Raw genomic sequence first — 24,334 nt, forward strand, 5'->3', positions numbered from 1 at the left:
CAGCCAAAGCAGAGAGGTTCGTGTCGCTGCCGTGGCGGGCTCGGTTAAGAAGGACAGTAGATTTGTCCAATAAGAATCCAGAATTCTTGACTTTTCTGTGTAGCCGGACCAGTTGGAGGCTGTCGTAGGCGTGCCCGCTGCTTGTGCTTTCCTTCAGTTTGAGCAGCGTGGAGTGAAGGAGAAGTACCTGATTCATTCTGCGGGAATAGCGGCTTCTGTGAGTATTTTCATGTGTTTAAATAAGTTATCTTTATTGTACTGTTCAGCAGAATAGCCTTTCAATTAGAGCAGTGTGCCGAACTGTCTATCTCAGGATGAGCGCAGGGAGGTAGCTTGAGTTAACTAGCTAACACATTAGCCTGCTAACGTCAGATCAAGCTAGTGCCTCTGCCTACAATAACAATTATAGTCAGCTGACTAGCTTATATTGAAGACTGTCGGTTTTTGGTAGAACTTTAAGAGGAAATATGTTGTATCACATGACTGTCACAAATTTGTGTGGTCTGGAAGTTTATGTTAGGCTTGCGAGATTAAGTTCACTGATTTTGTGCCATGGAGACAGAGAACAGGGCTGTTCCTGTTACTAACCTGAAAGATGGGTCCAATATTTATCATCAACCTGGTCTCCGTCTACCTGTTCTATGATTATAAATGTCCTTATTTTGTCTTGAAAATGGACCATTATTTATTTCTCAAAACCACTGGGCTAATACTTCCCACGTCTCTTCTTTCTCTGTCTGCCCGCTAAATGCTTTGTTGTCAGGACGGGGACATGGGCTATTTGTTACCCAGAAAGCTGAAAACACCAGCTGAGGTTTGCTTTGGCAGTCAGTTTTCACCATTGGGAATTGAGCTCTGCTGCCTTTTAATTATATATGGTATCACATTTTAATGAAATATGTGTACTCCAAAAATCCACAAAGTGCTTACAAATCAATTGTAAGTTGCTTTTGTTTCCATTCTTATCTAAAATTGCATCTGACTTCATATTTAAGATCGCAGCATTGTGTGCCTCACCTGTCTCACTGGATTCCTGAGCTGCTGTTGTTTATGAGAAGAGCGTCAGGCCAATTAGCTGCAGCTAGGTTAACATCCACACCCTACAAACAGACTTAACTTTAAGCTTTTGGTGTGGAGTGGTAAAATCAAAACATGCACAATTACTATAATGACCGATAAACAATTTCATAATGTTTTGATACTTTATGGACAAAAAAATGTATTTTCGGACCAACACTGGACAGTTCTTTAACCGGCCTTTAAAAGCACTGACAAATGTATAATTCTTTTTTTTTTTTTTAATTAAATGGGATTGCCTTGAATGACATTTTAGTACATAAAAAGGAGCTACTCCAACAGCTTCCAACAAAGTACAGCACTTGCATATAAAATATGAAAGAAAATTGTTGCTTCTTACGGTGAAAACAACAAGGTGGTTTGTACAACCCCTTATGCACCAGCCTTGCCAGAGCTCTCGCTAGTTGCGCAGTCATGACAGGAAGAGAAACCCATGGGAAATTGCTGATGCTGTTAATTGATGGTAAGCCAGTGTTTTAAACAGCTGTTTAAAAAGCTTTACCCAAGATGTGACACACACACACACACACACACACACACACACACACACACACACACCTCTTCTGTACTTGCTAAATTAGTATTTGGGCACGAGCACTGAGAGTGTACCCTTAAGGGGACTACTGCCTGAAAGGGAAGAGCAGGCCTTAATTGTGTTCTAATAACTCAGTAGTAAAGTTGCTGTTACTCAGACCAAATAATCATCCACCTCTCTAAATGGGACCAGTTTCTGTGAGTTAAATTATTCGTCTTTCTGTGACCTGGAAAAATTTAATTGGACCAAGAATTAACTTAAAAAAATCACTGGCTGCATACAAGACCTCTTTAAGTCCATCCTCACCTCCTCCATCACCGTGTGGTACGCTGGAGCCACTATCAGGGACAAACAGAGACTGCAGCGTGTTGTGCGCTCTGCTGAGAAGGTGATTGGCTGCAGACTCCCATCTTTGCAGGACCTGTACACCTCCAGGACACTGCGGCGTGCAGCTCGGATCTCAGCTGACCCTTCTCACCCTGGATACAGTCTGTTTGACCTGCTCCCCTCAGGCAGGAGGCTCCGGTCCATTCGCACCAGAACCTCTCGCCATAAGAACAGTTTCTTCCCCTCTGCTGTTGGACACATGAACAATAACCATATGACTGTACCCGCCACTAACACATGACCCTACGCTGTGTCACTGCATCATTCTATGTTTGGCACTGATCACCACCTGCACTCATGTATATATCTTTCAACGTAGCACTCTTAATTCTTATTCTCATGTATATATCTCATGTATATCTCATGCACATATCTTTCCACGTAGCACTTTTAATTCTTATCCCTACTTTTATTTTTTTCCATGTCTATTTAAGTGCTATTTATGACAGCATGTTTGCACTGAAGCACCGCAGCAATTTCCTAATGTTGTAAACCTGCTCAACATTTGGCAATAAACCCCATTCTGATTCTGATTCTGATTCTAAATGTGCTTGATAGCTAAAGTGTTTCTTTTCTCTGTGTGTAATTTTGTTCACAGAGCTTCTTCAGAATGGACTCCTCCTTGAATGCAGCTCAAATTCGCCAGAAGTTCATTGACTTTTTCTGTCGCTATGAGCACCCGTACGTTCACTCTTCATCTACCATCCCCCTGGATGACCCCACGCTGCTTTTTGCCAATGCCGGCATGAACCAGGTACACACAATGTCTTTCCCAACACTGCTTCCTACACCATGGCTCTTCTTTATGTTCCCACTGATTCACAACTTTTAGAATAAGCTCGGAAATCAGATCTAGCAAACTTTCTTGAAAAAAAAACAAACATTTTTTTTTCTCAAGATTTTTCTTTTTTTTGCACCTCATTTTCTTTAGTTCAAGCCCATCTTCCTCAACACTATTGATCCATCACATCCCATGGCCAGGCTGCGTCGTGCTGCCAACACCCAGAAGTGTATTCGTGCAGGAGGCAAACACAATGATCTGGACGATGTGGGTAAAGATGTCTACCACCACACCTTCTTTGAGATGCTGGGCTCCTGGTCCTTTGGGGACTACTTTAAGGTATTACATTTTCTCATCCTTCACATCAGTTTCACTTTTTTGTTACTTGTATTTTTAGTCCCACAGATTTAAATCCTGTTTGTTGAACAGTGCTCGAGTACACACACACACATATTGCTGTAGGACCTTTCACCATTTATAAATTTCTCCTCTGCAAACATTTTGTTTGCCAAGTACTTTGTGATAAATGTATAACTAGGCAATATAATCTGCTCCCTCTCAAGTGACTCTACCAACTTCTTTGCCTTGGACAGCAGCTAGCAGTAGCTGTTCAGCTCTGTAGCATTGATGAGCTCATTGTAAAGGCACAGGAAAAAGGCACTTTCAAAATAAGAGTGAGGGGATTGTCCACTAGTAAAAACATACATAGTGTCATTATCTTAGGTAAGTAGAGAAAAGGAGATAATTCTAATACAAAAATGCTTGAACATATGAGCCTGGGGCTCATCTAATTCTTTTTATATTTTCGGTTGAAGTGGTTAAAGTTGATCTATGTGAGAATCTGGCTGTTCTCTCCTTTTTGTCAATGTTGCTTGTTATATTACAATGACATATTCATTATCATTATTAGTGGATAAGACATTGCCTAAACAGCTCTAAATTGTTATTGCATCATTTTTGCTCTCCAGGAATTAGCCTGTAAGATGGCCTTGGAGCTGCTGACTCAGGAGTTTGGTATTGCTTTAGAGCGCCTGTATGTCACCTACTTTGGAGGTAATGAGGATGCAGGCCTGGAGCCTGACCTGGAGTGCAAACAGATCTGGATGGACTTGGGGTGAGTGAGCCTTGGGAGCATTGACTGTATGTAAAAATAAATAAAGCTTGTGATACAAAAAGTGAAACGAGTTTGCAGGTTTAAGGCACTTCCAATCTTTTTAATGGCAAGAAAGAGGCAGCGACATTTCTGTACAATCAAAATGAGCTATAATCTGATATATATACACACACACACACACACACACACATACTAGGGGTGCAACGATACACAAAATTCACGGTTCGGTTCGATACTTTTTTGATACAAAAAAAATGTTCATGCTTTTTTAATTTGTCATTTATTAAAATTATAAATATATATTTTAACTCAAAAGTACAGTTTTTAAATTGAATGTTGCTGAAACAACAAAGTAATAAAAAAATTAATCTATCTGATCGAGAAATCGCTCATCTTTGGAAAAGAGAGTTTATTACAGAGAAATGGCTCTTTCCAAAATAAAAGCTATACTATATGCTTCTTCTGGGCTATATTCTCAGCAGCATATTAAACATATCAGGTCCCCATAAGGAGAATCATGTGCTAACGGCTGTCTAAATGACTCGGGTAAAGTTTGTAGCATGCGTGCTTGTTGTTTTTGTCTGCTTCCACTTGTCTTTGCACTCGGATGATGTCGGCGTAAATGTGCAGTCATATTCATTGTGTTCCCACTAGTGCTGTCAGCGTTAATCTCATTGAAATGATGTTAACGCCATAACATGGCAAATCTCCGTTAACGAGCTACCGCGGATCTCCCCGTGCATGGGGCTGGACAGCGTCAACATGTTAAAGAGCAAACTGCGCTAACACACTAGTTCCCACCAATGTAATTGAGCATTGCGTGGCACATCCAACATACTGTTTTACTCTTGTCCGCTTACCTTCAGGGTCATGCGTCACATGAAAACCAAAATAGTTCCAAACGCCAGATCTGAATGAGGGTGGGAGAGGTTCAATTTGCCATGTTGCAAGGAGAGCTTAACTTCTGTCTCGCTAGTTTTCCCTGCGCTCAGTGAATCTGCGCTCGACTACTCCGCCTAGGCTGCACTGTCGAGCGCAGATCCACTGAGCGCTCAACACAGACAGCATCGTCAGAAGAAAAGTTGATAAAATAAATTAAAAATGTTGTATTGTTCGATACATATGCGTACCGAACCGAAAGCACTGTATCGAACGGTTCAATATCGATACGAGTATTGTTGCACCCCTAATACATACATACATACATACACCCAGCTGGAAACACTTCACGCAAGTCGAGCTGCCCGAGATTCACAGAAAATGTTAAATTTTTGTGATTTTATATCGTTATCGGGATGATAGATGTCTTATATCGAGATATGAGATTTTAGTCATATCGCACAGCCCTAATACTACACCTTAAAATAAAAAAACAAAACAGTAGTTCAAAAGTATGCATTACAATCCTGGTAATCTCCCTTTGGTCAAATTCCAAAACCTCATCAGAGGACAGAATTTTGTCTGTAGGAAAAACATTTTTGCATGATGTGAATTAGAGCAGGGCGATATGGCCAAAAATATTTATCACGATATATATTTGAAAATTTGCGATAACGATATAACCGACGATATAATTGATGCGAGACAAAATACAACTCCACAACATTACTAGCGCAAAAAGACAACCTTCCATTTATTTTCACTTAAACAAGAAGCTGGTTTTTATGTACATTAAAGCTTTATAAAAATGTAACAGTGCAAATGCAAATTCCTTGCTGAAAGTTTAACCAAAAGGCATTTCCAGTAGAAATGGGCTGACACATCCTGAGCATAACCATGTATAATATCCACTGAAGTTAAAAAGAGGTGCTTTGCAACATTAAACTGCAGTGTGCAGTACGCATTTTTCGGACCATAAGGTGCACAGGATTATAAGGCACATTAAGCGAAACAAAGCAGTCAGATAAATCAAACTTGATTAAACTCATTCTTCTTGCTTCCTCCACTTCTGTACCATTGATTCATTAATGTTGAATTCTCTGGCAGCTGCTCTATTCCCATGTTGCAGTATATTAATGACTAACCTCGTATTGTGGATGGATTATCTCAGTTGTTCTCCTGACTGAAGTTTGGTCCGTTTACAGCATCCTGCCATGCGATTGCATTTGTCTCTAACCATGAAGAACCTTAACGTTAACTTTTATAAGTGGAAAAGTGTTAGTGAAGCTGGAGGACGAACACTTATGCTAATATAGCTGTGTCGCTAGCGATCACGTAGCACATCATTATATACCAGCTAGCCCAACTTCAGTAACCCTACAAACGTCACTGCTGTTTAGTTTCCTGTCTTCATTTATGTTGGAAGTGATAGCAGAGCTGTACGTTTGATTTTTTTCAGAAATCTCTCAGTCAGAACATGCAATATCATGCTTAGGTAACTAGCAAAACTAGCGAGCTAACTTCCGCTAGCTTCCTGCTAACTTCTAACTCCGTTAAATGTAATAACTTTTGTTTTCATGGATGCCTGGAAGTTAAACTTTATAGTTACACCTGGTAAAGCAGCAATGCTGATCGTTTTATTAAAGATGAAAGAATTTAGACAGTTTTTAACGCTCAGTGATGCTGCAGTGTTGTTTGACCTGAAGCATACGGAGTTTAGGACCCAGATTACTCCCAGATTTAAGAGCATCTTAGTCCGACAAATACGACAATAACGACGGCCGCTTGCATGTTCTGCAAAAAATGTGCTTTGTCGTGTATCTGACGGACAAACACCAAATCAGTTCCACATCACTGAAGTTGCACCATTTTTACAAACCAATTCTGGTTCATCTGTTTCACTCAACAATTGGCCATGTGCGTATGAAAACAAAGGCACTGCGCATGCGCGTTTTACTCCCATTCTATCGCGATATTTCATTTTCCTATCGTTGCCTAACATTATACCGGTATTACCGTGAACGGTATAATATGGCCCAGCCCTAATGTGAATGTTAAATTAATGATGAAAGTCTTTCTCATCTTAAGGGAGTTGATTCAACTTCTGCCTCTCTCTGTTTCTTTGTTTGGTTTAGCGTGGATGAGGCTCGCATCCTGCCGGGCAGTATGAAGGATAACTTCTGGGAGATGGGAGATACCGGCCCCTGTGGCCCTTGCAGTGAGATCCACTACGACCGCATTGGAGGGCGAGACGCCTCTCACTTGGTGAACATGGATGATCCCGATGTGTTGGAGATCTGGAACCTGGTGTTTATCCAGTTCAACAGGTAACACACTCACACACACACACAGTGAAAAATGATCTTACTAAGAGGACTTTATGAATCGATGATTGCATCCATGAAGCAAAATAATTTATTGAAGGAATAATGCTTTTGCATTAAATTCACACATTTTTTTTTCACACACCATCACATGCTGTGTTAAAAGAGTAATTTATTCTCATGCCTTATGAGGCAGTGTAAAATCTTCTTGGTTCATTGCATTCGTTTACACCTTGTGGTGTTTTGAAAATGACTTCCAGGATTAGTCCTGTCAAGGCTGCTGGGCTACACTAATCCATAGTGTTGCTTTGTCCTCAGTTCCAGCAGGGCTCGGGTTTGCTTTCACATCCATAGTTGTGCTCGTTTGGTGTGAGCTAAAGAAAAAAATGATATGTTGTTAAGTTCTTTTTCTAGTCTGTGTTCACAAAACTTAAGCACCCAGCCTTTTGAACTTGCACTCAACATCGATCCAGTAGTGAAATTAGATCCTGTTGCAACAATGTAATGTTTGTTATGCGTTTATGTCTTCTGCTGTGTATAAAAGCTCATTTTTGGGGGGGGGGGGGGTATTTAGAAATACTGATAACAGGTATAAGCAGAATGAAATGCACTGGAGGAACTGCTGGAATACAGGGACCTGTAAAAGCTCGGTGCACCTTATATTAACTTAATATATTTCCATGTTCTGAACAAACAGGGAAAGACTGTATTCACATGTACATGTGGTATGTAGGCATTTTCATTCTGATGTTTTGTAGTATTTCCCATAGAGGTGGGAATCACCATACACCCCACGATACGATATTATCACAATACTTAACTCACGATACGATATTATTGCGATTTTTTTTTTTTTTTTTTTTTTTTTTTTTTTTTTTTTTAAAATATAAATATATATATTTGCAATATTCTGGGTATTGCAATACGATATTTTGTGATTTATCACATATTTTTTCTACTGCAGATTTTGTCCATAAAGGTAAACGTTATCAATATTCATTTTATCTAATAATAAAGTCTCACACTCAGTCTTTCTCTCATGTCAGTCAGTTTTATTGCTGATGTGATGGACCGAGCAGTGAAGGAAACTTAGGCACAGGTTAAAGTCCAAAAAATGATTTTTTATTTAACCCAAAAAACATAATTGGTTAACTCATGCAAAAAGAATCAAAATCTTGGGCCCATAAAAGAGGTCAAACTAACAAAACTCTACTCAAAGTTGACAACACAACTGGTAACTCAAACAAACTGACCTAACTTAACGAGACAAAGGGGAAACTTAAATAGTGGCTGATCAGCCCACAAAAACAGGAAAAGGGGTAAAACACACAAAACCTAACTAAACCAAACATAATGAACTCCAATTCCCCCCCATGGTCCCGAGTTATGGCGTGAACCAATTTGTAGCCTTCCTTTAAAGCTCGCTCCGCCCCTTTTCCACCTCTTGGCTCCTTAATCAAGGGACTGGAACAGCTGCAACTAAGGTAACTCAGAAAACAAAAGATTAATCATACATAACAGTGTAAACTAAAATGTGCGCACTTATTTTAGAATGCAGTGTTATGTGGATATGTGAATGAATTCTAAACCAAAACCAGTTATTTATTGTTCTGTAAATAAATTCCTATATTTAAAGAAAGAAATGTGAATGCAATATTACTTATAAGCCTCTACACTAACATGGTGATATTACCACTGTGTGGCTGTAAGTGCAGCCATCACAGCTGACAAAGTGAACGGTTTGTATAACAGTCTAGTAACCAACTTAACTGAACGTAACTATCCGGTACAATTATAGCTTAAAACAAAATATAATTTTACATTAAATAAAAAAGTTTTAAATTTAAATAAAATAAAACATTTCTTAAATTAAAATAAGTAAACTGTCCTGTTTGTTGCTGCCCTAAAGTTAAACACATTTGGACAGTGAAGCAATGTCAGCATTCTTGCTCAGAAAAAGGAGCTGATCAACATGCTCTGAAGTCAGAGTGCTCCGTTTTGCTGTGACGATGTCTCCAGCGGTTGAGAAGACTCTTTCAGCCGAGACACTAGTACCTGGGATACAAAGGTATCTTTTTGCCAGTGTGGCCAGGAAAGGATAGACTTCCTCATGGGATTTCCACCAGCTTAGTGGGTCTTCTGTGAGTGCCAGTGACGTGACCTCCTGGTATCTTTTCACCTCCTCCTCAGCTGTGGCAGATAATGATTTTGGTGGGGCTCCAACATCACCATAAGTCTGACCAAGCAAGTCTGTTAACCCACAAGACTTCCTCATCTTGGCTGGTATGAGAGGGGGTCTGAGATTTTGTTCAGTCTCGTCAGGTTTCTCATGATGTTCATGGGCTTCTGGCTCACAGATGGGCTGCTACCTCTTTTCTTCCTGTAGAAAACTTCCTGTAGGAAGAAAATAAATATTTCATATCTTTTAGTATGCAGTAATATGTTAGCAAATTATAATTAATGTATTTAATTGTTAAATAGAATATTACCAATATGACAAAAATATCACCGATCTACTAATATTGTAAGTAAGTTATTTAAATTATAACACCAGAATGTTTGCTTACCTGAAGGGTTATAGCCTCAGCAACCACTCTGGCATAGGTTTCCTGTCTTTCCTCCAGTGACAGGAACGGCAGGGTTTTAAAGCGTGGGTCGAGAGCTGATGCTGTGTAGAGGGTGTTCCTCTCGACTGTGCTGGCATATCTCTTCTTAAGATCTTGACTGATACTTTGCTTGATGTTTCTGACCAGCGCTGTGTCACCAATGTTGTCTTGGGTGTCGTGCAACAGCTGTGCTAGCAGCGGTGCTACGAGAGACAGAGTAGGATTCTTTTCCTCAGACATCACAGTAGTCGCGACTTGCATTGACTTCAAGGCCCGGACAATTTCTTCAGTGTTCCCAATATCCGTCTCGTTTAGAGTAAAGATATCTGTGCTACTCTTTCTGACTTCGGGAGACAGCAGCGCTGCACAAATCGCAGGTTGTTGTTCAAGGAAACGCTGGAGCATGTCATAAGCACTGTTCCATCTCGTGCAGACGTCGGTCTTGAGCTTGTGAGTCGGGAGCTGTAACATTTTCTGTTTTTGCTCCAGAGCGTGGTTTGCCACTGTGCTTCTATTGAAAAACCCAGTTATGCGCCGCACTCTTCCCAAGACCCTGGCTACTGCAGGCAGGTTTAAGGCTCGTTGTGATGCCAGATTGAGCGTATGGGCGAAACACTTCACATGCAGGTATCCCGCTAGCTGAGTGGCAATTGTCATATTAGAAGCATTGTCGGTGACAACCACCAGATTTTTGTCGGCAATCCCCCATTCCTGTGCTGCATTTTGCAGGAGATTTGCAATGTTCGCTCCAGTGTGACTTTCATGTAATGTTCGAGTTTGGAGAACGTAAGACAGCAGTTGCCAGTCCGCTGTGAGATAATGCGCTGTTATAGTCACATATGAATCCACAGCCCGCGAGGTCCATGCGTCGCAAGTTAATGCAACCCTTTCTGCTGTGCTCAAACTTTCCTCAACTTTACGCTTCACATCTATGTAGAGATTGGGTACGGCTGTGTCCGCGAAAAAACGTCGTGATGGTATCACATACCTGGGTTCCAGCGTCTTGATCATGTAAGAAAAGCCCTCGTTTTCCACAATGTTGTAAGGACGCAGGTCTTTGCAGATGAAGTACGTGATAGATTGTGTTATTTTCTTAGCTCGCTCTGAATTGGGAGATAGCTTTGCTAAGCTAAGAGTGTCCAGCGTTGGTTGATTTTTCAGTGGAGCTGATTCAGAGCTAGCTTTCCCGTCCGCGGTTAATGCTATTTTTGGATGGTGCCGTGTAAGATGGGCCCTCATGTTCGTAGTATTCCCAGAGTACTTTATTTTCATACGACACACCTTGCAAATCCCGTGTGTCATATCCATCTCATTTGTTCCATCCTTGTTAAAAAATCCAAAGTACGTCCAGACATTTGATTTAAACGCAGATGGCGCTTTCCTGATCTCTTTTTCTTCCTCCATCTTTGTTTGATCTATTTTCCCATGTGCTGACCTAACCTCTGCTGACCTCACTAGAGAAAAAGCTCAACCGTACCATCTGGTGGACTGGAAGTTTTTGGAACAAAATATCGATATCTGCTGTCCCTGTATCGATACATTATTAGCAAACAAAATATCGCGATACTACGCTGTATCGATTTTTTCCCCCACCTCTAATTTCCCACCATATTTGAACCAAACAACAGTGAAAAGTTATCACTGACAGTAATTATCAACACAACAGCAGCCGTGTGCTTAAATGGGTTTCAGATTCACCTGAGCCTTGTTACTTGTTCAGCAGGTGACAAAAATAAACTAAAATGAACCTTTGTGGCAGCAGCACACCCTTACATGAATCTATACAAGGAACACGGGCTGGAATTTGGACACACCTCTATCTGTTTTGGACAGAATGTTCAAGCTAGTAAATCAGATGCACACTCCCACTTTCCACACCACTTAAAACTAAATCTTTTGTTTACGCATTCCAAGAAATTTACTGTCGCGGATTTTTTTAAAATTTATTTATTTTCTCTTATAAAAGTAATTCTCACCAGTGGGCCTATTTTTATGGAAGAGCGTAAATTAAATACAGGGTAGCAGTAGTCTTTTTTTATTTTTTTATAAACTGCAAACTACAATGGTAAATAAGAAGATCAATAGTTGCATATAAATTACATATACATGTATGTTTTAAGAATAACATGTGTGCACCTCTATAACAAAACAGCACTGCCAAGAGGTCTTAAATCTTTTTACTGATCAGTGAATCTGTGTTTTTTAACTGTTGTTTCCAGAGAGTCCGAGACGGAGCTGAAGCCGCTGCCTAAGAAGAGCATTGACACAGGGATGGGTCTGGAGCGCCTTGTGTCTGTACTGCAGAACAAGATGTCCAACTATGACACTGACCTTTTCATACCGTACTTTGAAGCCATTCAGAAGGTACAGAAGTGTCAAGGATTTGTGCGAAAGAGAGAGACGATCTATCCTTTACTTGACAGTTCAATGAAAGAGAAATTATGATTAGATTGGGCAAGATCCAGTAAATAGTAATAGCTACTGAATCAAAATATCAAAACTTATTCCTATAAATTAATCTGGTAGTATGAATCCACACAAAGTTGCCTTAACAGCAGCATTTATCAACGTGTTTATTTACATTAGAGGAAGACGTTTGGGGCCCACATATCTAACATTAAGAATATGATCTATTTCAGGGTACGGGTGCTCGACCTTACACAGGAAAAGTAGGTGCTGAGGACGCTGATGGTATCGACATGGCTTACCGTGTGCTTGCTGACCACGCCCGCACCATCACCATCGCCTTATCAGATGGCGGTCGGCCTGACAACACAGGAAGAGGGTAAGACATTGTTAATTGTTTAAATACTCAACAGACTTAACAGTAAGTAACATGATTGCTGCAAATGAAAAGTTTTGTGGAGCCTTTTTTACACATCATTAAAATATTTTGTTGTTTCCACCATATTTAGCTACGTGTTAAGGAGGATCCTGCGCCGTGCGGTCAGATATTCTCATGAGAAGCTGGGCGCTCAGAGAGGCTTCTTTGCCTCTCTCGTGGATGTAGTGGTCGATTCCCTGGTGAGATTTTCTTTCCTTTGTAGTCCACGTAGGCATTACAGACACACAACTTGCTGTTGTTTGGGTTATTGTCATGAGGGTTACGTTAATTTTTAGCTGTTTTATTCTCTGATCTTGTAGTGTGACTGGGTTAATGTTGAAGACAGTTTTCCTCTTGCGTTTTTAAAAAGCATTTCCTACTTTAGAAGCCAAAAAAACATTTGTTCTTTTCTACCAAAACTAGTTTAATTCCATTTTTCTTTTAATGCTTAATTGCATTTACTGGATGACAGCAGTGAATAGAATTCACTGCAGGAAGCATCCTTATTATTAATATTAGATTTCACATGAGATTTTGTTTTATATATTCTTAATTGTGAGGTGTGTATTTTGTATTTTTCAGTGTTGTGAAAAAACATGACTGTTTCAAAAAATCTTGGTGTTTAGTATTAGTTAATATATAACACTTAATAAACTCTAAATGATGTGTCTCTTTTTTTTTTTTTTTACTCCTCCTTTTCCGTTTCTTTCTTTCTTCCCCCCTCTCTGTCTACATCTCCATCTGTCTACTTTGACTGCATTTTCCAGGGTGAAGCATTCCCAGAGTTGAAGAAAGACCCAGAAATGGTGAAGGATATTATTAACGAGGAAGAGGTGCAGTTCCTTAAAACCCTCAGCAGAGGGCGCCGTATCCTGGATAGGAAGATAATGAGTCTGGCTGACACAAAGACAATCCCAGGTGAGAGTGCGGTGTTTAGTGTAATGTGTGTAACTTTCTTTTGAGAAGTTCACTGCTCTGTTTTTGTTACATCCTCCCTGAATTATCCTCGTCATTTTATCCTTTCTTCACCTTTCATCTGTCTTCACCACCCACATGACTTCTTCTTTTCTTGGCTAATTTTTCTGTCATTTCTTCCCTCCTTCAGTTGCTTTGTTTTCCCGCTTTTAATCCCATCAGAATTTGTTGGCATTATGGTTCAGTCTCTCCCTTCATCTTTTTGTCTGATTGTCATTCTCAATGCCTCAGAGCTTCTCAGATCAGTACAAAAATACTCACTAAAGGGAAGGAATTAGTTTGAAAAGCTAAAAATTCATCAGTTGATGTTTCACACTATAAATTCAAGCGACATAAAAATTGATGCACATTCAGCTTTGCTTATAAACGTAACCCTCCAGGGTTGTTGGTGTACACTGTAATGGATTTTTTCAAAAGTTGTATACCTCAGGCAAACTAATATTTCTTCATTGTCACAAAGTGTGTCCAAATCATTACTGCACCCTGCAAACATAAGCTGCTACAAAGCAGTTTATTTGTTCTTTTCATGCTTTTACTTATCCAAACAATGCCTCCAGTCCATCAATATTTTTTTTTATTGTCTGACTCAAGGACATAAGTGTTTAAGCAGTGTTGTTTCAGACACTCACACTTCTATCTTTTCTCCCTCTCTCCGTGCACACAGGTGACACAGCATGGTTGCTGTATGACACATACGGTTTCCCTCTGGACCTCACCTCCCTTATTGCTGAGGAGAAAGGCATGGAGGTTGACCTGGCTGGCTTCGAGGAGGAGAAGAAGGCTGCACAGGTGAGCAGATGATTGTTTGAAAATGGCCTTGACCGTCCTGACTCTACTGAGTCTCGCTAACTACCCTACTGTGCCACTCCTATGGGTGCACTGTTTTGCTTTGTGTCAGCATTCTCCAGTACTGCACTGTAAGTCAGAATCAGGAGTCATGCACCTGCTGTTTAAATAAGCCTACATTTACTTTACAGCCCGGTGTGAATCCCTTGTTGTTTGATTAAGCCAAAAGATTGATTTGCTTTCCGTAAAACTGCAACCTCTGATTTCTATCCCACACATTTCATCGATTTTGTACGAGTCTCATACCAATACTGCAATTCTCCTCATTCCCACTTGGGAGAGTTTCACACAGAACACAATCACTCTACAATATCTCCTTAACCTTATATAGAGTTACCAGTTTATTAGATACACATGTGAAGCCTCAAACCAGTTTTTCTCAGCGTTTTAAAGAAATAGTATCACATAAGTACTTATTTATTATTCAAGTGTGTCTTGAAGAAGGAGAACAAATTTAGGAACATTGCAAACTTCAAATGTTCTCAGTGGTCTTTAACATGTGAAACTTGCATTATCCAGAAAATATCTCATTACATTGCAATATAAAGTGCCTTGAGGCAACTGTTGTTGTGAATTGGTGCTAAATAAATAAAACTGAATTGAATAAATATACAGAAAAAGAAACTTGCAAAATATCTCATAAGTGGGATTTCTACACTTCTGGGTTTCTACAACTATACTGCATTGTCCTCTCTTTCCCCCAGATTTTGCTTCGTCATGGCTGTAATTTCTTCTCCCTTTATTCTTTTCCCCTCATCTTACTGAGCTGCATCCATTCTGCACTAAAGCACTACATGTTTTACAAATCCAATTGCTCATTTAACTGTTATGTGCTTAAGCAATGGATGCAGTCTGAGCCAGTTTACCTGAAATTTGTCTTGTGGCTGTCCCCTCACTTGTTGCTGTTTCCTTTTGTTTTTCTGAGTTGATTAACATTTATGTTGGCTAGAAATCAACATATGCATCTTTGAAACCTGTCTGTAAGAAAGTGAGAGAGCTTATAATCTTGTAAAGAAAAGGAAAGAGAACTCTGAAAGTGCTGCTTGAGTCTGATTTTGTGCCATCTCTGTAGCACTCCCGCAAAGTCACTCCATCTTCCACACTGATATAAATGTAGAACGCTTAAAATTATTAGATATTGATGTAAATGTACAGGAATTTAACTCATATCTGCTACAGTTCTGGGAACTGATTGAATGCATGAATTATGCACAATCTTGCACAGTCATTATTTAACAAATGTCTAATCTTTATTGAATGATTATACCAGGCAAATTGTGATTGTCTTTGCTATCAGTCATTCTGTAATTATGTAACATTTTAATTGTAAATGTTTCTGTATTTTGGGGGTTATGACTGAGCATAAGTCTGTGTTTGTGTGTGTGTAGTTGAAGTCCCAGGGTAAGGGCGCGGGAGATGAGGACCACATCATGTTGGACATCTACGCCATCGAAGAGCTGAGAAACAAGCAGATACCCGCCACAGATGACTCTCCCAAATACAATTATACCTCAGATGAAAACGGCAACTACCGTAAGTGATGCATAGAAAAGCACTATATAACAAGTCCATTTACCTTTTAAAGTCAACTGATCTGTATCCTATTATTGTACCCAGAGTTCCAGCAAACCTCAGCTACAGTGCTTGCCCTCCGTCACGACCGCGCCTTCTGCGATGAGGTGACCACGGGTCAGGAGTGCGGCGTGGTGCTGGACCAGACGTCCTTCTACGCAGAGCAGGGTGGACAGACGTTTGATGAAGGCTACATGCTCAGAGAGGATGACAGTACAGAGGATGTAAGTGCAATAAAAATAAATTGAGGGAAACAACACCTAGGTTCATGTGCTTTTTACACTTCTGTAATGAGCTCTGTTAATCCTGTTTGCGTTGTAAAAAAGAGCTTTGATAGTTTCCCTTCATTAGGGTAATTGTCACAGTTGGAGTTTGTTTTTCCTCCCGAACACATTGCAGGTACAGAGAAATCGAGCTTTACCTTTTGTCAACTTTTAACTGGGCGGATGAGAATTGCACAGTCTATCTTCAGAGCTAACACATTTGTTCAATTAGCACTTCTGGATCTGATAGCTGCTGGAAATCATGGCCGTGAGCAAACAGCCCATCTGCTTGGCGAAAAAGCCTGCGAAATGAATTATCATAGTTCTTACAGAAGAATGGACAAAAGATAATAAATTGTTCTTGTCTCTCGTCCATAACTGAGAACTTGAATGGCATGAAAACATTCATATCAGTTTTAGCAGAACATCTGTGGGGGGGGGGGGGGTCCATTCAAATGCTAGCACTTCATTTCTTTTGTATGTCTTTATGTATTCTTCTCGTAATTCTCATATTTGCTGAGAATGTGGGAACTTTCTATAAAGAGCTTTTAACTTATTAAGTCATCATGTTCTCCAAAATATTTAATCTCATAGACACACAAACCATCAGACTGCCTTCAGTTTTTCTTTTTGCCTATGAAAACTTTTGTTTGAATGTACTCTTCTGCTTTTTGCAGCGCATGGAGTTCTCGGTGAAGAATACGCAGGTTCGAGGAGGTTACGTTCTCCATGTGGGTACAGTCTATGGCACACTGAAAGTTGGAGACCGTGTCACCTTACACGTAGATGAGGTGAGAATTGAAACCGGGATATTGACCCTATTTTTTAAAAACAAACAAACAAACAAAAAAAAGCCAGCTAAGTAAAAGAGATTCTAGGTAGGTTGAGCTTTATGTAGAGCTTTATCTATCCACACACACTTTCCAGGCTCGCCGTAGACCCATCATGAGCAACCACACTGCCACACACATCTTGAACTTTGCCCTGCGTGGGGTGCTAGGGGAGGCAGACCAGAGGGGCTCCCTGGTTGCCCCCGATCGCCTGCGCTTTGACTTCACTGCTAAAGGTGCTCTCAGCACGGATGAGATCCACCGGACTGAGGAGATCGCTTGTACCATGATAAAAGATGCTAAGGTCAGTGGATGGAGTGAAATCACCAGCCAGTTTTTTGAAGAGAAAAAAATGTTGATCCTCACAGACTTTTATTTAATATTAATATTGGATTTGAACTTTCCAGCCTGTGTACGCAATGGAAGCAACCCTCGCAGAAGCCAAAGCGATTCAGGGTCTGCGCGCTGTATTCGATGAGACATACCCCGACCCGGTCCGTGTCGTGTCTGTTGGCATTCCTGTCCCAGAACTGCTGGCCGACCCCAACAGTGCTGCTGGCTCCCTCACCTCCATCGAGTTTTGTGGTGGAACGTGAGTATGACACTTGTTTTCAGTCTTTGTGCATTTCTGCTCACACTTGACGGGGAATGCAAATCAACCACATGGCTGTTAACGTTGTTGGGTCAACTCAGCGTGGTTTCCTCTTAACAAAAAGTTTTTATATGTGATGGGTCTAAGGAAGCCCGTTTCCACCACTAAAAAAAAGTAACTCTTTCTCGAAATTTTGAATTATTTTCTCAAAATTTCGAGTTAATACGTTTCGAGAAAAGTAACTTGAAATTTCGAGTTAGCGGTGTGGATATGTCAAACACCCTTTAGACTTATGTATTAAAGTGCTTAATTTGAGCCAATTGTTTAAATTCATCAGATTTTTTTTCAGTATTATTTTGTTTTTCTTTTATTATTCAACCATTTGGATTTTAAGTCTTACATTTAGGGGCAACTGTGTCAGCAGAGACAGCTGTACCTACTAGGCTTCAGCCTGAGCTGAACTGAAGACTGCGTTTCTGATAATGGATCTATATGAAAAATAATATGGCTGTTTTTTGTGGTACAGTCTTCCAACAAGTTATAATTATAGTATTATTTTTTATGCCTGTTATTAGCAGGGTATCTGTATCTGTGCGTTGTCCCCCATTCTTTAAAAAAAAGAAAAAAGAAAAAGAAGCTCGCTAAGCTTGCTATGGTAGGGACCAACACACTAATGTTTAGACTTCAAAATGTGAACTCCAGTGGTAGATAGAGTAATAGCTACAGTGGGGCAAAAAAGTATTTAGTCAGCCACCGATTGTGCAAGTTCCCCCACTTAAAATGATGACAGAGGTCAGTAATTTGCACCAGAGGTACACTTCAACTGTGAGAGACAGAATGTGAAAAAAATAAATCCATGAATCCACATGGTAGGATTTGTAAAGAATTTATTCGTAAATCAGGGTGGAAAATAAGTATTTGGTCAATAACAAAAATACAACTCAATACTTTGTAACATAACCTTTGTTGGCAATAACAGAGGTCAAACGTTTACTATAGGTCTTTACCAGGTTTGCACACACAGTAGCTGGTATTTTGGCCCATTCCTCCATGCAGATCTTCTCGAGAGCAGTGATGTTTTGGGGCTGTCGCCGAGCAACACGGACTTTCAACTCCCACCACAGATTTTCTATGGGGTTGAGGTCTGGAGACTGGCTAGGCCACTCCAGGACTTTCAAATGCTTCTTACGGAGCCACTCCTTTGTTGCCCGGGCGGTGTGTTTTGGATCATTGTCATGTTGGAAGACCCAGCCTCGTTTCATCTTCAAAGTTCTCACTGATGGAAGGAGGTTTTGGCTCAAAATCTCACGATACATGGCCCCATTCATTCTGTCCTTAACACGGATCAGTCGTCCTGTCCCCTTGGCAGAAAAACAGCCCCATAGCATGATGTTTCCACCCCCATGCTTCACAGTAGGTATGGTGTTCTTGGGATGCAACTCAGTATTCTTCTTCCTCCAAACACGACGAGTTGAGTTTATACCAAAAAGTTCTACTTTGGTTTCATCTGACCACATGACATTCTCCCAATCCTCTGCTGTATCATCCATGTGCTCTCTGGCAAACTTCAGACGGGCCTGGACATGCACTGGCTTCAGCAGCGGAACACGTCTGGCACTGCGGGATTTGATTCCCTGCCGTTGTAGTGTGTTACTGATGGTGACCTTTGTTACTTTGGTCCCAGCTCTCTGCAGGTCATTCACCAGGTCCCCCCGTGTGGTTCTGGGATCTTTGCTCACCGTTCTCATGATCATTTTGACCCCACGGGATGAGATCTTGCGTGGAGCCCCAGATCGAGGGAGATTATCAGTGGTCTTGTATGTCTTCCATTTTCTGATGATTGCTCCTACAGTAGATTTTTTCCACACCAAGCTGCTTCCCTATTATAGATTCACTCTTCCCAGTCTGGTGCAGGTCTACAATACTTTTCCTGGTGTCCTTCGAAAGCTCTTTGGTCTTGGCCATGGCGGAGTTTGGAGTCTGACTGTTTGAGGCTGTGGACAGGTGTCTTTTATACAGATGATGAGTTCAAACAGGTGCCATTCATACAGGTAACGAGTGGGGGACAGAAAAGCTTCTTACAGGAGACGTTACAGGTCTGTGAGAGCCAGAGATTTTCCTTGTTTGAGGTGACCAAATACTTATTTTCCACCCTAATTTACGAATAAATTCTTTACAAATCCTACCATGTGGATTCATGGATTTTTTTTTTTCACATTCTGTCTCTCACAGTTGAAGTGTACCTCTGGTGCAAATTACTGACCTCTGTCATCATTTTAAGTGGGGGAACTTGCACAATCGGTGGCTGACTAAATACTTTTTTGCCCCACTGTATAGCTGTGTTTAATATACGGTTTATGGCTTGGACCCTTCAACCTCAGATTGTACAGTTTGGTGCTGGATCTCAGGTTCTATCGCTAACTATGTTATTGATGGGTTTCTTGTCTGTGATTTAAATCAGTTGCAGCCGTTCCCCATGAATAATGGACTCTAATTGTCAGTTTCTCAACAGTTTCTCAAACAGAGAAAATGGCCTTCTGTTAGTGTTTGCCTAAAAACCTCAAACCAGTTTTTCTCAGCTTCACTCCTTTAGTTTGGAGAGCTGCTTCATTCATTATCATGTTGTGATAATGAATGGTGACAATGCCTATTTGTTTAACAGTGTATTTCACAGATGTTAGTGATGTTTGGGAAAATGCACGGGGGGAAAAATGAGCAGAACGACAACATGTGGCAAGATGAAAAATCCAAGCATGCTAACATTTTTCTTAATTTGATATGCTGCATTGATTCAAGTGTGTTTGCCGTGCCATTACTGTGTGTGCGCCCTGAGTGGAATCAAGTGTGCAGCATGAACACATCAGTGTACAAAAGTCCAAATAAGCGCATTTGCATTGGGCCGATAGTTTTCAGACCAGCCCAGGGGCGGTGTGTAAAGTGGAAAGCGTTAATTGGATTTGTGCATCTTTATGGTGAGACGAGCGTGTCCCTGTGCAGACAGAGGCCTGGAACATTTCGTCAAGCTCAATCCACTGATTAGACTTGCTCCACTGACTCGTACAGTGTCTGCTCCTGGCTGTAAAATTCACCTGAATGCCCAGACATCTCCGCTCTTTCACACGTTGTGTTATAGCCTGGCTTTTTATGCCATTTTGTGCTGCAGGAGCCAATATTCCGAGCTACATTTGATGCAAAGGCTGCGAGGGTCGGTTCAGATTTTAAGCACCGCAAAAGACATTTGCATTAAGCCCATTCTATCTTCTTTTTTTGGTTTTAATTGCACATCCTTCCATCTCAAGCTGCTTCAGGTTTCAGTAAACTGTTGGTGTGCTTCTTGATGCTGTCTTTGATGTTGTTTTAATCTGCAGCCACTTCAAAGAGCCTCTCATTCCTGCTGCTGTTGTTTGGTAATGTTTTCCTCTCCCTCTGCTCCTCATCCTTTGCTCCTGCTCGCCCCTCTCCTACTTCTCATCTGCCTCCCGCAGTTGTGTAACGTTTTTCTTTTCTGTTATCCACAGCCATCTGCAGAACTCGGGTCACGCCGCGCCGTTCGTCATCGTCTCAGAGGAGGCCATCGCTAAGGGCATCCGCCGCATCGTTGCAGTGACAGGAACAGAGGCCCAGAAGGTCAGGACACACACACACAGCTTACACTTACTGATGTACTCGCTCAAAGCGTTACACTCATGTACTCACTTCCACCCCCACATACAGAGAAGGGTTTAGACAACATTTTAAAGACGGTAGCCCCACAGAGGGGCGGGCGTGTCTTGATGGTGAAATGTTCACACTGGTAACTACAAACACGACTGATTAAAGGAAAATTTGTCCCAGACAAAGCGACCTTTGGGTTTCTGTGATGAAACTTGAATGAATGTTGGGGTGAACACTGTAGTAGAAAGAAGAATGTAGCACCCCTCTCTCTTCAGGCCCACAGGACAAATTTACTATTTTTAGACAATTAGTCTTTCATCTTTTCCACCAGTCGTCGTCTTCTCTTCTCATTCTTCCTCCTCGTGTTTCTTTGCCCTTTTTGATCTTTGCCCCTGCCTCACTCTGCTGTGTCGCATATCCATCAGGCTCAAAGGAAAGCCGATGCCCTGCGCCAGTCTCTGTCTGTCCTCGGAGACAAGGTGAAGCAGCAGACAAGCCCAAACAAGGACATACAGAAAGAGATTGCTGACATGACTGAGGTAAATGGGATGTTTGGTTTAGAGAGACGTTCTGAGGCAAATAAAAAAAATTGTGAAAAAATTGTGAAAAAATTGTGAAAAAATTGCAAATTGCACTGTGGTAACATTTCCGTCTCCTCTGCAGTCGATAGGCACCGCTGTAATCTCTCAGTGGCAAAAGGATGAGATGAGGGAAACCCTGAAGGGCCTGAAAAAGACCATGGATGACTTGGACCGCAACTACAAGGCTGACATCCAGAAGAGGGTTCTGGAGAAGACGAAGGAGGTGATTGAAAGCAACCCAAACCAGCCGCTGCTCATCATGGAGATGGAGACTGGAGCCTCAGCAAAGGTGAGAGTCAAGACAGAATATTTTTGGGAAGGCAAGTCTAAAAATCAGTAGCAGAATTCTTATAAATCTCTTTACGTGTTATTCCATAAAAGAACCATGTCCTTGTTGGATATACAGAGCATAAAGAGAGAGCAAATTTATAATCCAGTCCCCGAGACTTCATCAGCATCCTGTACAGAAATAAATTAGGAGTGCAAACAGTATTAAAATTCACTTTATCTCTGCACATTTTCTCAGGCTCACTTAGCTTATCTCACTGTGTTATTGCCACGGGACTAAATCAGCTCTGTGGCCCATTAGTTGTGACCTTGAGACATCAATAGTGCTGATTAGGAGATGTTTTTTATTCTTCTCTTCCTACTTCCTTTTACCCCTCTTTACATCCCTCTTTCCTTCTTCCTCTCTCAGGCTCTGAATGAGTCACTGAAGCTGCTGAAGTCGCAGTCCCCTCAGACAGCTGCGATGCTCTTCACTGTAGATCCAGATGCTGGCAAGATCACCTGTTTGTGTCAAGTCCCACAGGTATCGTTCAGTGACATATGCTAGAAGCCTTGCTCTGAGCATTTTCCATGAATTTAACCCTCCGCTTTCCACCCTCCACCTTTCTTCTCTGCAGGATGTGGCTAACCGTGGCCTGAAGGCCAGCCAATGGGTTCAGGAGCTGTGTCCCCTGCTGGACGGCAAGGGAGGCGGCAAAGACATGTCTGCACAGGCCACGGGCAGGAACACACAGTGCCTGCAGGAGGCGCTCCAGATGGCCAACGAGTTTGCACGGCTCAAACTGGGGGAGAACTAAGAGGCGCGAGGGTGGGGTCTGTGTGGGAGGTGCGGTTACAAACATATCGGGGAGTGAAGTGGAAATTAGTCTGAAATCTTCAAACATCCTGTCTTCGTTTTCCTCTCCTCTTTTAGACTTAGAAAGGCTGGAAAACTAGCAAAACTCAACCACTGATGCTCAGCCAGCAATAAATGAGCCACTCGTCTTTACTTTCTGCTTTGCCCTGTTAAAACTCGTCTCTCTGGGAATAACTTGAACACATAAGATCCACTCATAACTGGAGGATGGCAGATGATTTCTACTTTCCTGTTTCCAACTCATTTTTGCATGCAGAGGAAAAGAAAAGGGACATACATTTGATGTAGCCTCCTACAAGTACTGTGCAGCTCAGATAAATTGACAAAAAATTCCCACCTTGGAGCACAAAGTGGGCTTTCGACATACCACCATCCTGCCTCCATGTTTAGTTTCATCTCACTGTAGTCCTGTTTGTTTAGAAACAAGCCCCCAAGGCACTTTGTCCTTCTTTTGGCTTCCTGTACCACTTGGGCTCAGGAATAACAGTAAAGTTGACCCAGCTTGGACACAGTATAAATAATGTTTATCCTTTATTGGCAGAAAGCAGTTTGGCTCCGTCCATGTGTATGACAAAAGCCTGTGTGCTCTCCTGTGATTAGCTGGACTTAAGTTGTACAGTACATGCAGTAGCTGTATTATAGTCTTCAAATAACAAGCCATTTTCTGACATGTAATAAAATAATGGGTTTAATTTAGTAAATTAAGAATTCACTAACTGTAAAATGATCACGAACATTTCTAGTAACCAATCTTTGCAATTTCATGCTGCTGACATTTAATATTGATTAATTAAATGCAGAAAGTTTTGTTATTGTATCTGCTTCCTGTCACTGAAATGTCACGCTATGGGATGGAATAAATACAGCTGACAAATGCCACATGTCTGTGTCATTCCTGGTAGATCTGTGATGAACTTTGGGTTATTCATTTCAGATGGACTGTTATGGATTTGAGATTGATCTAAACTCCAAGCACTGTTCATAAACTGTACGTAAAAGATGGCTGTAGCTTCCACGTCTCAGTGTCTAATGACCAGCAGGGGGCGACTCCTGTGGTTGTGTAGAAATCTGCAGGAAAACGGCCCTTTATGATTGAACAGTTGCTAATGTATGAGCTTCACATTCAAATCCAGCTCTCACTGGATTAAAAAAGATAAGAGTGTGACAGCCAAAACTCAAATTGAGGTTATCTCTTATAGTCTATTGATACTGACACAATCAGCTACTAAACAAAAATGTGACCCAATATGACCTGTTAAAAGAAGTGAGAGTTGCATACCTTGTACAAGCTTTTGTTGTTTACACTATATCAGCACTGATTTATTATCATTACAAATCCTTTGACCATTT

The 24,334-nt window shown here is 41.1% G+C and overlaps 1 protein-coding gene across 1 annotated transcript; it reads left to right on the plus strand.

The window, feature by feature from the left end:
- Nucleotides 1-61: 61 nt before the first annotated feature.
- aars1 (alanyl-tRNA synthetase 1) lies at nucleotides 62-23,863 on the plus strand. Its single transcript, XM_085280536.1, has 20 exons — nucleotides 62-217; nucleotides 2,598-2,753; nucleotides 2,931-3,119; nucleotides 3,749-3,894; nucleotides 6,909-7,100; nucleotides 11,923-12,067; nucleotides 12,343-12,488; nucleotides 12,619-12,727; nucleotides 13,295-13,445; nucleotides 14,167-14,291; nucleotides 15,737-15,881; nucleotides 15,966-16,144; nucleotides 16,861-16,974; nucleotides 17,111-17,317; nucleotides 17,421-17,605; nucleotides 21,124-21,232; nucleotides 21,685-21,798; nucleotides 21,923-22,129; nucleotides 22,538-22,651; nucleotides 22,746-23,863. The coding sequence occupies exons 2-20, from the start codon at nucleotides 2,610-2,612 to the stop codon at nucleotides 22,923-22,925; spliced, it is 2,901 nt and encodes a 966-aa protein (XP_085136662.1). The 5' UTR covers nucleotides 62-217; nucleotides 2,598-2,609; the 3' UTR covers nucleotides 22,926-23,863.
- Nucleotides 23,864-24,334: the final 471 nt, after the last annotated feature.

The sequence above is a fragment of the Mchenga conophoros genome, linkage group LG7, assembly GCF_057382185.1.
Source record: "Mchenga conophoros isolate Kocher_MC1m ecotype Shallow Benthic linkage group LG7, M_conophoros_male_GT1.1, whole genome shotgun sequence".
In the NCBI taxonomy this organism is placed as follows: domain Eukaryota; kingdom Metazoa; phylum Chordata; class Actinopteri; order Cichliformes; family Cichlidae; genus Mchenga; species Mchenga conophoros.